Source organism: Saimiri boliviensis, chromosome 7 (assembly GCF_048565385.1).
Source record: "Saimiri boliviensis isolate mSaiBol1 chromosome 7, mSaiBol1.pri, whole genome shotgun sequence".
NCBI lineage: Eukaryota > Metazoa > Chordata > Mammalia > Primates > Cebidae > Saimiri > Saimiri boliviensis.
In genome coordinates, this window is record NC_133455.1 from 51,899,565 (window position 1) to 51,917,215 (window position 17,651).

Consider the following 17,651-nt stretch of genomic DNA (forward strand, 5'->3'; position numbering starts at 1 on the left):
TAGGATGGGGCCTAGAATTGTGGGAATCTATAGCATTAGAAAAGTTATATTAAAAGTGCAATTTTAAACATTATAAAATATTATAAAATATGTCCATTTGGTTTCTCCTCTAGAATGTTCATGCTGTCTTTTAAAACTTGTTTAGAATGCTTACTATATGCCAGGCACTGAGTTACTGACTTGTGATAAAGTACAGTTCCTACATTGCTAGACCTGACCAAAAGGCAGGAAGATCCTTATTAAACAAGAAAATACAAATGTTATGAGATTTATAGAAAGGGAACTGAACTTTTCAGTGGGTCTAGTATTTATTATCATAATAACCAGTAGTATACTCCCACTGTTTTTTTATCACATCCACATTATTTAGGAAGGGAGAACTAAAGCAATTCAATAATAAATGTACTTCTTATAAATAGAAACACACACACACACACACACACACACACACACACACGCACGCACATGGAGAGAGAGCCGAGAGTGAGAGAAAGAGAGAGAATATGGCTGTTAGTATTCCATAGAATTATAAAATTTTATTTAAACCATGTACCCAAAGATGCATGATCACACTCCTGGAGAAAACATTCCATGGCTTTCCACTGCACTCGCAATAAAATTCTAACTTCTTATTCTGGCTTCAGGACTCAATGTATATGGCCTAACCACCTCTCCATCTTTATCTACTCTCACTTTTCTCCTGTGCCATTACACGCAAGATGCAAAGGCCATCTCATTGTTGACCACGCCAAGCCGCTTGCTGTTAACCACACCTGATAAAATTATTTGAACTCTCACATCCAGCTAGTATATGCTTGGACATTTCAGCTACATGTATCAATATACACGTATTTCCACTTTTGCTTAAGCCAATTTAGGATGAGTCCAGTACTTGAAACTAAAATAATCCTGACTATTACTAATCTTGACCTGTTCCCTTCTTTCAATAGTTCCTCATATGTCTTGATTCTGAGGATTTCCACCATCCTCATCACTTCTTCCTGAACAAGCTCTACTCTGTCCATATGTTATTCAAACTGCACTAACCACTAATACAACTGGTTTGACTCATGAAACAGTGTAGTTAGCATTCTGTCATAACAGATACAGTCCATCAATGAACACAGACCAATATTAAGCCAATGATTTTTTTTTTTGGTAGAAATATCCCATATGAGTTGATGCAACAAGCTTACTTTTGTTATAACTCCCTAAATCCTTTTTACACATGCTGTTATCAAATTCAGACTTCTATAATCCTGTAAATGCACTGTTTTTAGACCACAGGCTAATTAATTATAACACATATTCCTACTGGTTTGGTAAAATCATAATTTGAGAGTAACACAGATGGTGTGAATTCTGAATCTGTCATCCTTAGCTCTGTAATCTTACCTTCGTCTTTAATCTCATCAAGAATGTTTCCACAACAATAAAATGGGGATAATATTCTTTGCTTTGTAGTATTTTTGAAAAAAGAAAAAGTATATAAAAAACATTTGTCTCAAAATGGCAACCAATAAACTGTAAACTAAAAATAAAATCCTAAACCTGTCAACCAACTGAACCTTAAAAAAACAATGCAGTTTCTGGCCATGACACACTTCAATATACCACCAACCATTTACTGTTAGACACAACAACTGACCTATATTAATGCTAAAATTGTGCATTAGTCCATTTTTCACACTGCTGATAAAGACATACCCAAGGTTTAATGGACTCACAGTTCCCTGTGGCTGAGGAAGCCTCACAATAATGGCAGAAAGTGAAAGGCATGTATTAATGGTGTCAGGCAAGAGAGGATGAAAGCCAAGCCAATGGGGAAAACCCTTATAAAACCATCAGATCTGGTTAGACTTATTCACTACCACAAGAACAGTATGGGTGAAAGCACCCTCCCAGTACAATTATCTCCTACCTGTCCCTCCTACAACATAGGGGAATTGTGGGAGCTACAATTCAAGATGAGATGAGATTTGGGTGGGGACACAGGCAAACCATATCAAATAGAGACCATGAGACTGAAGAACAGACTCTTTGTGGCAATAAGATACTAAATTATAAACACAACATATGGCCATGTCAGGCACGGGTTAAGTCATGCACCCAACCATCCCTCCCCTGCCCAAAATATATACTTAAACTATATTCTAACTTCCATAGGTTTTTATTTTCCTCTAGCAGTTAAACAAGCATTGGCCTGAAGATAAGCATATTAAAACAATTGTAGCTTACCACCAGACAGTGACTAACTGACCCCCTGTTTCACAAACCATAATTACAGCTTTAACTGGACAAGAGACTGATTTCAATAACTTTTTCCTGGTAAGACCACTGACCATGTACTGGTTCTGGCTAATTTAGAGGCTATGCATTTGAATGACTTTGTGTCCTGAAAAAAGCACTTTGATGTATAGGACCTCACTGTAAACAGTTAAATGTGAAGTCTCCACCCCAAAGTGAACATGGATCATTTGCTACATACATGCTTTTTCAATACACATGTGTCAGTACCACCTTCCTGAATATTCATAGCTCCTCCTGTAGCAGGTTGAATATGTATGCTTAGCTAACCCTTTGAGCATAAAGCTCCTACCCTGATCTCTCCTCCTTCAAAGAGCCCATTTCTAGTCTTTGCTGGAGGTGCACTTCCTAACCTGAGAAATGGCCACCTTGCAGACTGTGATGCTTTATTACAAATAAAGTCTCCTTTCTAAAATTTTATATTGTGTGATTTTTTAAGTTAGTAGCACTGTTCTTGATTTATTTTCTTCAGGTTTCTGAGACATTTTGTTCCCCAAGTCTGTAATGCAAATAAATCAAAATCTCTCCCAGCTCTCTGCATTTCAAAAACTTGATGAGAAGATTCCCTAAATCACCAGTTAATAACTCAATATTCAGATAGATAAAATAAATTACTAAAAAGTTTGGTTTAAAATAGGGTTTAGTGGCAAGAAGTAAAAGTTCCCTATAATAAAAACTACAAAACATAAATGAAAAAGAAGTGAAGAGGACACCAAAAAATGAAAAATTATTCGATGTTCATGGGGTAGAAAACTCAATATTGTTAAAATATCCATACAACTCAAAGCAATCTACAGATGTAATGCAATCTCTTATAAAATACCAAAGACATTCTTCATAGAAATAGAAAAAAAGTTCCTAAAATTTATATGGAACCATGAAATACCAAGAATAGCCAAAGCTATCCTAAGCAAAAAGAACAAAACTGGAGGAATAACATTACCTGTCTTCAAACTACACTATGTAGTTACAGTGAACAAAACAGTATGGTACTGGCATAAAAACAGACACATACACCAGTGGAACAGAATAAAGAACCCAGAAACAAGTCCACATACCTACAATGAACTCATTCTCAGCAAAGATGCCAAGAACATACACTGGAGAAAGGAAAGTCTCTTCAATAAATGGTGCTGGGAAAACTGGATATCCATATACAGAAGAATGAAACTTGACCACCATCTTTCACCATATATAAAAATTAAATCAAAATAGATTAAAGACTTAAATATAAGAGCTCAAACTATAAAAATATTGCAGGAAAACTCTATCTCCAGAATATTGGTCTGGGTAAAACTTTCTTGAGTAATACTCCACAAACATAGTCAACCAGAGCAAAAATGGACAAATGAGATCACATCAAGTTAAAGAGCTTCTCTACAGCAAAGGAAACAATCAACAAAGAGAAGAGAAAACCCACAGAATAAGAGAAAATATTAGCAAATTATAAATCTGACATGGGATTAATAACCAGAATGCATAAGGAGCTCAAACAACTCTACAGGAAAGAAACTAATAATCCAATCAAAAATGGACAAAATATTTGAATAGATATTTCTCAAAAGATGACATACAATTGTCAAATATGCATATGAAAAGATGCTCAGAATCACTGATCATCAGAGAAACGCAAGTCAAAACTACAGTGAGATTCCATCTCACTGTAGCTCTTATCCAAAAGACAAGCAATAACAAATGCTGGAGAGAAAGTGGAGAAAAGGGAACCCTTGTACACTGTTGGTGGGAATGTAAATTAGTAAAATCACTATGAAGAACAGTTTGGAGGTTTCTCTAAAAACCAAAAATGAGGCGAATCTAGCAATCCTGCTATTGGTTATATACCCAAAAGAAAGGAAATAAGTATATGGAAGAGATATCTGCACTCCCATGTTTGCTGCAGTGCTCTTCACAATAGGCAAGATTTGGAACCTAAATGACCATCAGCAGATGACTTGATAAAGAAAATGTGGTACATTTATACACAATGGAGCACTATGCAGCAATAAAAAAGAATGAGATGCCATCATGGTCATTGTGTTAAGTGAAATAAGTAAGGCACAAAAAGACAAACTTCAGTATTCTCACTTATTTGTGGATGCTAAACATCAAAACAATTAAACTTATGGAGATAGAGAGTAGAAGGATGGTTACCAGAGGCTAGGAAGGGTAGTGAGGAGGGGTGGGGAAAGTGGATATGGGTAATGCAAAAAAAAAAAAAAAAAATAGAAAGAATGAATATGATCTAGTATTTGATAGTGCAACAGGGTGACTATAATAAAAATTTAGTTGTACATTATAAAATAACTAAAAGAGTGTAATTGGATACAAGTCTTTGCTATTGTGAACAGTGCCACAATAAACATACGTGTGCATGTGTCTTTATAACAGAACGATTTATAATCCTTTGGGTATATACCAAGTAATGGAATTGCTGGGTCAAATGGTATTTCTATTTCTAGATCCTTGAGGAATAGTCACACTGTCTTCCACAATGCTTGAATTAATTTATACTCCCACCAATAGAAACCAAGCCAAATGCCCATCAATGATAGACTGGATAAAGAAAATGTAGCACATGTACAGCATGGAATACTATGTAGCTATAAAAAAAGGATGGGTTCATGTCTTTTGCAGGGACATGGATAAAGCTGGAAACCATCATTCTCAGCAAACTGACACAAGAACAGAAAACCAAACACCACATGCTCTCACTTATAAGTGGGTGTTGAACAATGAGAACACATGGACACAGGGAGGCGAACACCACACATCGAGGCCTGGGGGATGGGGGGCTAGGGGAGAAATAGCAAGGGCTGGAAAGATTGCGGAGGAATAGCATTAGGAAAAATACCTAATGTAGATGATGGAGCAATGGATGCATCAACCACCACCATGGCACGTGTATACCTATGTAACAAACCTGTACGATGTGCACATGTACCGCAGAACTCAAAGTATAATGAATAATAAATAAATAAATAAACAGATAAGAGTATAATTGGATTGTTTATAACATTAAGGACAAATGCTTGAGGGGATGGATACCCCATTTCCATAATGTTATCATTACTTGTTACAAGCCTGTACCAACGTATGTCATGTACTCTATAAATAAATAAACCTACTGTGTACCTACAAAATTTTCTTTAAATTAAAATAAAATAATAGGTTGTGGTGGGAACCACAGTAAACGACAAAGCAAATGCTTCAAATAAAAGATAGCCATCACTCAACTCTGATGATTTTTGGCACAGGAAATATGGCAAAAGTGTTCTGATTTTTATAAGAAACAGGAAACTGAAGTTTTATGAGATATCTACTCACTTTTTTTTAACACTGACAATTCTTAATTGATGACCCATTTGCAAAGCATGAGCAATCGTGGGGAGAACTAGTTGTAACCTTGGCACTCAAGATTCAGAGTGATTCAGAAAAATGACTATCAGGAAACAGCTGAGACAGAACACTGGTAAGAACATTGGTCATCCCACTAGAAACCTCATATTAAGCCCTAAAGAGCATTCATGTGCTCTACCGCGCCATCTATCTGTATTTCTTTCTTTCATCTTCCCAACCTAGGCTCAGTATTCCATGCCTATAACGCTACTTGTCAAACTCTTGACAGTCATTCCTGCTGCCTTCATACACTGCCTCCACTGAAATGCTCTCCTAACTCACAGATCTATCTTTACCACTTTCATTCCAAAATGAGACATAACTACAGAAAATCTGAAATGGCCCCCTTTGCATTCTGATTATTAATCTATATTATAGGCAGTAGCCATGAGGTCATTTTTAACATGGTGAAAATCTTTTAGAAAACTTGAAGAAACTACAGTAGGTATACTTTTTTTAGGATTCAGAAGGTCATTTACAAAGGTAAGCTTTTATGTTTCTGGGGGAATTATTTGAACAGTGAGACTTAGTGAAGAGCTGCATTAGAATTATTTTAACTTCCTAATATATTATTTGGCAAGTGTTACTACTAACAAAATTGAGAAACATTTCAGAGTCAAGATCTGGAATTTTCAGCATCACTTTCAGTCCTCAGTCTTTTAGCCGTAGTCTATAGGGTATATTCTCTTAGAAGTTTCCGAAACAAAGAAGAAAACTACTATTAAATTTCATTGACATATATAGAAGCAAAAGTACTAAACAGTTTCAAGTTGAATTCAAGAATATAGTAAATAAGTTCTACTAGAACATCACGCCTCAACTTAAAATGCATGAAAAGAATAAGCTTTCAGTGCCAGTGCTCCCATAGAAATCCATTTATTTAATGGTGGTTGCCCTAGGAATTCAAGGACTGTGTATCATTTGAAAAATATATGTTATTTATCAATAACTGAGGGGGGAAATGCTAGTTTACCATCTTGACAGATGATAAAAGTTATTTTGCAAAGTAAACTTCAGAAGGAAAAATCATTTTAAAATGCAATGGATTAAAACATATTTCTGAACATACCATCTATAAACCAAATGTGAGTAATACAATAATGGATATAAAACGGTTACACATTAACCCTCATTAATCCTCATGAGCTATTTTGTCAAGAAATATTCATGATAAAGAAAAAAATCACCCAATATAACAAATATAATAGTAAGCCTGCATTTTGAAGACACTAAAAAAAGGAAATATTCGGCCAGGTACAGTGGCTCACAACTGTAATCCCAGCACTTTGGAAGGCCAAGGTGGGAAAATCACCTGGGGTCAGGAGTTCAAGACCAGCCTGGCCAACATGGCAAAACCCTGTATCTAGCAAAAAATACAAAAGACAAAACAAACAAACAAAACTAGAGTCAGGCATGGTGATGGGTGCCTGTAATCCCAGCTACTCAGAAGGTTGAGGAAGGAGAATCACTTGAACCCAGAAGGCGGAGGTTGCAGTGAGCCAAAATGGTGCCATTGCACTCCAGCCTGGGCAACAGAGTTAGATCCCTTCTCAAAAAAAAAAAAAAAAAAAAAAAAGGATATACTTAAATAAATGTTTTATAAGAATTTGGGAGCAGCTGAAATAATGGCAACTGAGAATTATGAACTATGGACTCCTGAAACAGGAATCCTGCTAATAATGATAGCTACCATTTATTTATTTTATTTTTTTATTTTATTTATTTTTATTTTTTTAAATTTTTTTATTGCATTTTAGGTTTTGGGGTACATGTGAAGAACATGCAAGATTGTTGCATAGGTACACACATGGCAGTGTGATTTGCTGCCTTCCTTCCCTTCACCTATATCTGTATGGATACCATTTATTAAGAACTTTACAGGAGCCAAAGATAACTCAGTGACAGTGCCAAGATTCAAACCCATGTCTCATTTAAAAACCCATATGTATTACATTATGATACCTGCCTCTTCTCCCCATAATAAACCTGATTATGGTAACAGTTCCCCAAAAAGATTAGTGATCACTAATGAGGGAATCCAGAATTATGACCATTCCCTTAGCTACACTTACTATACCTTACAGGGCTATTTCCAACTGAGTAGCTTAGTAAGATACTAAAGCCTAAAGCTTCCACCAAGTATCTTAGTAAGACGATGCTGAAATTTAAATATGTATTTGTGTATATTTCCTTATCGTATACACACACACACACACACACACACACACACACACACACACATATATTACGGATAATATTCTTGAATATGTAAAGTTCTTTCTCCTTTTTTGTTGTATATTTATGTAATCTTATTCTAATCCACTGAGTTATTTATATCTGAAAAAGCATCATTATTCTTATGGCAGAAATGCAATGAGAAAAAATACATATATATAATAATTATTATATAGTATTATATAGTATTATTAATAAGTATTATATAGTATATATATAGTATATAATAATTATATATTTTATATTAAAGTACATATAACATATTATATATTATATATCATATTATATATAAATATATAATAGATATATTTTAAATATAATATATAACATATACTTTTTTATATAGTATATATTAAATATATTGTTTTATGTATGATGTGTTTTATATATATGTAAAATATTTTTATGTAAGTATATAATTTACATATTCATAAAATATATATGTTATATGATATATAAAACACATATTATACATAAAAATATTATATATTTTGTATAATATATATTATACATAATATATAATCATATATTATACATAATATATAATTTATATAATTATATAATATATATTTTATATAATATACAATAATTTTTATTAATATACAATAATTTTAATATAATATACAATATTTCATATATATTACATATATTTTATGTTAATTATAAAGATATTTATGTATTATATATTTTATATGTAATGTATAGATATAATACATATTTTAATGTATATTTATATATTTTATATAACATCCGTTTTTATATTTTATATATTTTATATATATAAAAATATATATCATACCTTTTATATATAATATATAAATATATAATATATAAACATATTTTGTTTATTATAATAATATATGTAATTTATTATATATATTTATATATTATATATTGTTTATATAAAATACACAATATTTATATATTATACATTAAAATATTATATGTATGATATAAAATATATATATAATGTATATTTCCATCAGTGAAAAAACAAATATATATTATATATATTTTTATGTATAATACGTATTTTATCCATCTATCTCTCTATACAGTTTCTAATTTAAAATATACTCTTCATTCATTCATCCTGTCAACAAATATTAATTAAGTTCCAATTATGTGTCAAGCAACCGTCTCTTCTAAATACAGCAATGAACAAAGTAGATCTTAAAGCAGAGAGAGAGAGTGTGTGTGTGTGTGTGTGTGTGTGTGTGTGTAAAATAAAGCCAAGTTTTAGTGAGGGAAAAGTGTTTTGTACATTCCATTTACACATCAAGAGTCAATCCTGGATTATTTGAGACCACGGAGTTTTATAATTAAGTTGTTTCCATTAAATTAAGACCCTTGAGGTGTAGAAAGGAAAGATTATACGGGAGAAGGAAATTTCCATCAGTCAAAAAAAAAAAAAAAAAGAAAAGAAAAGAAATTTGCACTACGAAGAAAGAGTGAGAGAAACAAAAGGGCAAAGTTATCACACTGGAGTGTCCCAAGAACTTAGGGTAAGGTTTGAGTGGTGAAAACACCCGAATAGATTTGGGAGGGAAATCCTAGTGTAAAAAAGATTTTTTTTTCTCAGGATGGAGATAAATACAACAAGCCATTTAGAAAACCTTTGTTTCCAGCAAGATATAAGGGCTCCACTAGCAGATCATCCAGGGCTAGAGACGGGGGTGGAAATACGTTTCTCAAATCCCTCACACTGCAGATTGGTGCCGAGAAATCAAATGGGAGTATCTAGCTACCTGAGGGTCAAGACAGACATGCTAAGGGAACCAGGGGACTAGAATAAGCCTTGAGTTGAACCAAGGATAAAACAGAAAATAGGAACCTTGAAGCTAGCAGCTGTGACTGCAAGTTTGTGCCAGAATGATTCCAAAAGAAGGTCAGGTGAGGTGTTTCACAATATTGACATGGGAGGGGGCAGGGAAGTGCTGGGTGGAGAAGGACGGGGTCACTGGCTAAGGCTCCACCCCCAGGCCTGTGCCCACGGACCTAGGTGAGGACAGGCATTTCAGTTTTGCTGCCTAAATGTTGCATTTCCGAACACCACCCTGGCCCACCACACCCCCATCCTGTGCCTATAAAAACCCCAAGACCCTCCGGGCACACATAGAAGCGGCTGGAGATGGACAGGAACACGCAGGCGGAGGAAGACACCGCGCAGCAGCTGGACGTCGAGAGGAGCGCACACTGACAGGCGCCGCAGGCCCGCAGGCCATCAGCCAGCGGAGAGAGGCAGGGTTTGGCCTGGGAGGACGGAGGAGAGAGCCCGCTGCTGAGTGGCCCGACTCCAGGGAAAACCGAGTTACTTCCACTTAATAAAACGGTACACTCATTCTCCAAGCTCACAGTGTGATCCAATTCTTCTGGAACTCCAAGGCAAGACACCCCAAGATACAGAAAGCTCTCTGTTCTTGCGATAAGACGGGGGTCTAATTGAGCTAACACAAGCTGCCTAGGGATGGCTAAACTGAAAGAGCATCATCCTGTAACACATCCGACTGGGGCTTCAAGTGTAAACATTCACCCCTAGACACTGCCGTGGGGTGGGAGCCCCACAACCTGCCCGTCTGCCCGCTCCCCCTAGAGGTGTGAGCCTCAGGGCACCAGAGAAGCCAGCCACACCCCCATCACACGCCCTCTGCCAGCAACACAAGGGAATTTTCCTGTTTCAATATCACAGATCTGAGATTCCCTCACCCCAACTTTCATTGGGCTTCCCCTCTACCCAGACTACCTCAGAAAATGAGAGATAAGGATACATCTTGAAGGATGAAAGAAAAAGTACAACTGAAGAATTAAACTTTGAATTGATTGAATATTTACCCAAAAGAGACTGAATAAAACCTAGAGGAAATGAGAAATGAATGGGTTACCTCAAATCAGTGCTCTCATCTACTCCAGCATCATTGCAAAAAGCAAAAAGAACCAGTTACAGAAAATAAAAGGTCATGTTCTATAAGACATCAGAATTACAGCATATAAAATTTGAGCCATGCTATATTCTTAAGAGGTGGTGTTATTGTTATTGCTTATTCCTAACGAATCCTGGTACCTTTAGACAGACAACTAAAGTTATAGCTAAAAAAAAGTTCCTAGAATAGGAGGCTGCCATGGACATGTGGGTCCATACACACAAAGAAAAACTGGGTAAACAGCATCTCTTAAAATGCTATCCAACCACATGTGTTTCTGTCTACGTGTGCTATGCATTATGCTAGAAATACAAGGAAGCTCTAGGAAGGGAAGCATGATCATTGTATAGAAGAACACAATTATTCTCATAATGCAGTGCTGAAAATCTCAGCCAGAAAAATCTTGATTCTCAACCTGTTTCATTTATTTTTTTTCTAACTTAGTAAATGGCATCAAAATCTAGTAGTAATCACCTTTTATTCAAAAATCTAGAAGTCATCTTTGATTTCTCTCTTTTTCTTATCCACACAGCCAATCCATCATTAAGGCCTGTTAGTTTTTCTTCCAAAATGTAGCTCAAAGCTGCCCACTTCTCCTCTCCATTGCCACTATTATCTCTTTCTCAAGCTATTAAAATAGCCTAGTATCCTTGCTAACACTTTTGTCCCTGACAATTCATTCTCTGTAGGGAATCTGAAGTGCTTCACATTATCTATGAACTCCCATTATAATTAAAATGAAAACAAAATCCTTACCATGGCTTGACTCCTGAGCTTTATGTTCTGCCCTCACTGTTCCCCTCCTCTGGTTCTCTAATCCCCAGCAACATTGACCTCCTCTCTAGTCTTTAAGGTAACAAGTGTTTCCCCACAGAGCCTGTGCAGTTGATATTCCCTCCTTCATGAAAGTTCTGCCCTGCAGATGTTTACATGGCAAGAAGCTCTTTCTTGTCAACTGGATCACAGCTCAAAACCACTTCTTCAAAGAGAACTTCCTGAAGCATCCCATCGAAAGTAGACCTCCTTCCCCTGATGTTTCCTTATTTGCTTGTTTATGGGTACATAATCCAGTTATATCCTTGGAGTGTAGGAGATACAAGACTCTTGAGTGCAAGGGTATTATGTGGGTCTCATGTAAGTCTTGCTCATGAGTATATAGGTACTCTATCAATATTGTTCAATGAATGAATGAGTGAATAAATAAATAGGGTAATGAAAAGGAATGGTTACCTTCTTCCCACTGCTTCCTTTTCACTAACTGGAAGTCATGACACTCCCAGTTTCATCATGACTAGGTGAAGTGACTAGGAATCAGGCAACGAAGAACACAAAAAGTATAGTCTTAAAGAGAAATATGCAAAGAGATTAAAGGGGAATTAGTAAAAGAAAAATCTTAATTTAAGAAAGAGAAGAAGAGTAGACTTCTTTAAAACATCGTAGCCTCTTCCTCAATGCTGGCCCTTCCAATTCAGAAATATAAAAGGAAATGGCTACATTTTATAAAATATTGTGTAAATTGTATTTTCTGAGGTGAATTATATGAAATACACTAGATAATGTGTTACCTAATTGATGAAAATCTCTAAAGAGGATTTACATTACAGCAAAGTGAAGATTTCAGTCTACATAGTTCTCATGAAGTAGATAGGTATGTTAACTAACATGATATGCATTGTAATATTTCATCTTTTTTACGATTGAAGGATAAACAGGTTATCAGGGTAACGGTGATTAGAAACAAAATACATTGTTTACATTTCAAGGAAAAATTCACTTTAAATAACAGGTTTCTTTAAAAGTATCTATTTTAAATGTTTCTTAAAATTACTCTGCTCAAGGGACACTTAAAAAGACAGTGAAATTAGAGTACTGTGTAAAACTTCAGAAGTTTAAAACTGTATGCTTACATTCATACAAGTTGATTTGTCAATGACTTTTAAGAGTGGAAATTTAGTATAATTATGCATAACATATAATTTTTTTGTTTTAATTGCAAAATTATTTCATCTGACGATGACTGAACCACTACATAGTATGGGAAAAACTTGTTTCTTAATAAAAACATATTAACTAGCCTATTAACAATCAGGTTCCTAATGTAGCACCACATTCTGAAATTTTAAAACTACATTCCTATTATGTTACAGATTAATATCTGTTCTCAGAACTATTTCCAAAAAAAAAATTATTACCAGACATAAACTGTGTAATAAAGGATAATTCCATTTGGCTCCAGAGGTGGTTGCCATGACAACTTCACCGTGACACCAGACAACTGTTTTACAGAGAAGTCTTGAGGGGGAGAATCAGGAGCTGAAAAGTTAGGGTATAGAATAATGCATTTTATTAAACATATGTAAGAAAAAGTTAACATGGAAATGCAAACAATTTTTATTATAAACTTTCTCGTAAAGGAATTAGGTTCAGTGCTTTTCTCCAGAAGCACAAGAGAATGTTTACTTTCAAAATGAGATGATAAAGGAAGATTTTGCATGGTGGTGTTAGAACATCTGTTTCTGTGATTCAGTGGAAACAAACATTCCATGAGAAAGTAGAACAAGGAGTATGTCACAGTGACTTACCTACTGTTCAAGTACATCTTGGTCAACTGTCATCCTCTAATAAAAATAAAAACTTTATTGGGGTGAATAAATATACAGTAAAAGAGATCCCTAGACAATAAAAAGAGGTGGGAAAAAAAATCATACATCTAAGAAGTTGGGCAAGTGATAAGCATAACATTGGGAAAGCAGTTAAAATGACTGACCTCGCAAATGAAAACTACATTCCTCAATCTCCGTTGTGTCATTAAAGAGTAAAATAATATCAAACTTTGTTCACTCAGCCTTCAAAATTGAATGGTTTACAAAGGAAATACCAATGTAGCACATAAATAAGAAAATAGTTTGGAATCTACTTGTAACTCTGCTGTAATAGCATAAAGTACAAATACATTTGCTATTCTGCATTTAATAAGCCGTAAAAACATTACTGCAAACTAGTTAGCCAACTTCATATTTCCATTGAGGTAAAATATTTAGAATGGCATTTCTCAGCTGCTGTGTAACAGCACAGTAATGTCTTAGAATAATTGAATATAATTTTTTTACATGAAAAAAGTAAAACACTAAAATTTGGTTCATTGTTATAGTTATGCATGGAATGTGAACTCACAGTAGCAAATAGAAATTCTGAGAATTTGTTTACATCTTTAAACAATGTCAATGGATATATAGTTCATGTACAAATCACTATTTCCAATAATTTGGCAGAATGCTACCTGAATTTCTTCCATTTCTTTTTGATTCTCTGAATAATCTCAGCTATAATTGTATGTGTTCCCATGTGTGCATGTTTTCATTACTTTACTAACAATAATTTTCCAAAAAAATTATTGAGCAGAAAAAGTTTATGAGACAAGTTATAAGGAAAAATAATAACAGCTTTATTTGGTATTTTCGTTTTGTTATTTTCACTGGCACTATAATAAAAATGCTATCAAATATTGATTATCATAGGAATGTATACATCAATTACAGATGTCTGTTTCCCAAGATAAAAACTATCTGTGAAAATTCTCTTTCATTTGTCAAAGCAAAACCTATAAATATTTTTCCCAACGTCTTTGTAAAATCTGTTTATTGTTTACGAAAAGGACTTCAATCAAAAATAGCACTAAGAAACTAATATATTGCAACTAACTATTTCTACTTTATAACATGCTTTAAGATGCTTCCATGAAATATCAGATAAAGCTCGGTGTTTTTCAAAGCTAACCTGCAGTAGATCCCTGAATATTTTCTTTTTTAAGTAAAACGTTTTACTGCTAAGTAAATTGTCTACCTGAAAAAAAAAAAAAAAAAAAAAAAAAAAAAAAAAAAAAAAAAAAAAAAAACACTGCACATCCACTGTAACAGACTAAGTTTTAATCATTTTGGCACATGAATTCTAAAATATTTTGGCATACATATTCTAAAATATGATCTAACAAAATTGAAACTGGGAAAATTAGAACTTTTGCAATGCATTGAATTTGTCATCTCAGAGCATCTCAAGGTAGCTGAGAATGAACTTCATAAATCTCTCACTTCTCTGCCTGACCTCATCTTTCCTGTCTCTCACCCTCCCTCTTTATTCATTTTCAGGTCACAGCTTTGACACAACTTCCACAGCTATGCTTGACCTCATACCCCAGAGTAGCTAAGGTCCTTCTTTTGTGCTGGTGAATAATTTGGGGAATCATTTATACTACTAATTAAAATCATAAAAATTATTTGTCCACACATTTGTTAAATTTAAGTATCTGTACTAACTGCAAGCTTCATGAGGGCAAGGAGTTCCTAATTCCCAATTACACAAATTTTCACAGTTCTTCATCCATTCTCAATTCTCTGTAATTTTTCAACAAGGGAGTCTTGTTCTTTACCCTGTTCCTTAGAAATTATATGACTTGGCCAAGAATTTAGATGAAACTTTACCTTGAGGAAGCATATTTTTAACAGACCCTGGTAATTCAGATGCACAACATGCCTTGAAATTCTTAACTTAAGTGGTAAAAGTTCTGCCTGCTCAAAATATATGTTCATTACTTGTATGATTTCATCACATAAGATCTCAAATTCTCATCATTAGGACTTTTGATTAGACTAATTATAAAGAAATGGGTACTATTTTCAGAAAGGCATTGCTATTTTTACTACATATCATCTTAGACGTTATATAAGATAGAAAGGAACACTAACCTGCTTTCCTAGTTTTTAATCATTGAGCCATTTGGAAGAATTTATTTAAATTAAGATAATTTTCACTTTGAGAGAAAAGAGAATATATTTATGAAAAATATGAGATTTTGGACAGGTAAGTTTGATGGAATTTGATAGGTAAGTTTAAAAGCAAGCATAGTGAGTAGATGCAATGACTAAGGAAGACTAACCCACGGAGGCATCACACTTAGAAACTGGGGCAACCCAAAGAACCCTAGCCAAGATCTTTCGGTAAAATTCCTTGGTAGAGGTAAAAACAAGGAGAGAGGAGGGATTTGAAGACTTTATTATTTTGAATAGAAAGAGAGCAGCACAGAGAAAAGTCTCCCCTCCTAGCAGTGTCTAATGCACATTCTGCCCTGGTGAATGATTCCAGATGCTTAACATTCACAGGCTGTGGCCTAGCTTGAAGATGGGGAAGAAAGGAAAGGGAAAGAGAAAGGGAAAGGGAAAAAGAAAAGGAATGGAACTCCACAAACATTTATGATATTTCCAGGCCTACCCTTCATGGAAATAGAAATTCCTTTTACATAAAAAAACAATTTTCTCAAAATATGCAAGGTATAAAACATAAAATGGAAATCCTAATCCCAAATATATCATTTAAAAATTATTTTCTTAGCATAATATATGCCTAACTTGGTAAGGTACCAGTGTAAAGTGGTCTCAGTAGTAAAGGTGATTTTTTTGGGGTTTGGGGAAAGGTATGTTTAAATATTCAATACAAAAGCTGTTAACATTGGGGAATAGCATCCTGTCCAATTAAGCAGAAAACCTGTACAATAGCCTGATCTCATTAACAAGTTAATCCTTAATATCATTTTAAAAAGTGCTGAACATTGACATAAACATAATCTACTTCAAAGCTCATGTAATGGCTATTTTTAGAAATGTAAAAGTTGAAAAACACAATCATGACATATATCAGTTAATGTTCAAATCATTCGAATAAAATTTTTAGCCTTAAAAATTCCCTTGGAAAAACATGATTTTTTTTTTTTTTTTTTTTTTACAGAGGACAGATGACTTTAGAAAAATAAAAAGCATTTTTGCCTGATTTTACTGATTGTAAATCTGATGTCGCTAGCTTCTTTTACACCATGACAATGAAATTTCTGTATAATGCTGGCATGGTACACAACTGATACCCATGACTAGATAAGTTTTTACATTGTTTCATTCTATATGTATATTTCTTGAAATGTTATAGAATCAAAGTATATCAATATCCACTATTGTATTTACCATCTTCCTCAGTCAATATACTTATGGGTGCACTCCGAACTCCTTCACCTTTGAGTGTACTAGCAGACACCTCAATGGTATATCGGCTATATTTCTTCAGTCCTAAATTGAAATAAAATTGGTAAGTTGAAACTTAAAAAATATCCTTTAATAATATGCGAGAGGCAAACTATGAAATGGTTCTCAATACAACAATCTTCCAAAAATAAAAAATAAGTGAAAATGTCATTCTTTGGCAACAGTAGCTCCTATTCATGAAGACAAAATGATTTAGGATAACGGGGAAAAGTATGGACCTACAATATTCTTTCATGTGACTTATTATAAACTCCTAGTTTATTTAACCAAAAAGACAAAACTGTAATACCCTGCATGAAAATAATATCAAACTATTGACATGAAGCTAATATGTGTGGCTACTCTGTTATTAGAAATGCAAGTATACAATATTAGATTTGTTCTTTTACCTTTAATGTTTTGGGTTAAAGAGGTTGTATTTATAGTTCTTTCTTCATTTCCATTACTTCTCTTGAGATAAATTGTATATTTTTGTATGATTCCATTGGGACTACTTGGGGGAAGGAATGAAAGCTCAATCTCTCCAGAAGAAATATTTTTGTAAGTGATATTTTCTGGTGCACTATCAGGCACTGAAAGAAACAAAAACATAGATACATAAAACAATTTTATTCCAAAGATCTATGAAATTGTCATTGAAGTACACTACATTATTTACATGTGAACATTCATGGGAATATAATTGTAATAAACATCCTAAATGAAA

The 17,651-nt window shown here is 34.0% G+C and overlaps 1 protein-coding gene across 3 annotated transcripts in view; it reads right to left on the reverse strand.

Moving 5' to 3' along the window:
• Nucleotides 1-17,651, reverse strand: part of PTPRQ (protein tyrosine phosphatase receptor type Q) — a 238,146-nt gene that overhangs the window by 155,489 nt on the left and 65,006 nt on the right. For all 3 annotated transcript variants that reach the window (XM_074402503.1, XM_074402504.1, XM_074402505.1), the window contains 3 exons: nt 17,335-17,517; nt 16,868-16,969; nt 13,052-13,172 (listed from right to left, as the gene is read on the reverse strand). In XM_074402503.1, the coding sequence (XP_074258604.1) occupies nt 13,052-13,172; nt 16,868-16,969; nt 17,335-17,517 (406 nt within the window). The remainder of the gene's footprint in view (nt 1-13,051; nt 13,173-16,867; nt 16,970-17,334; nt 17,518-17,651) is intronic.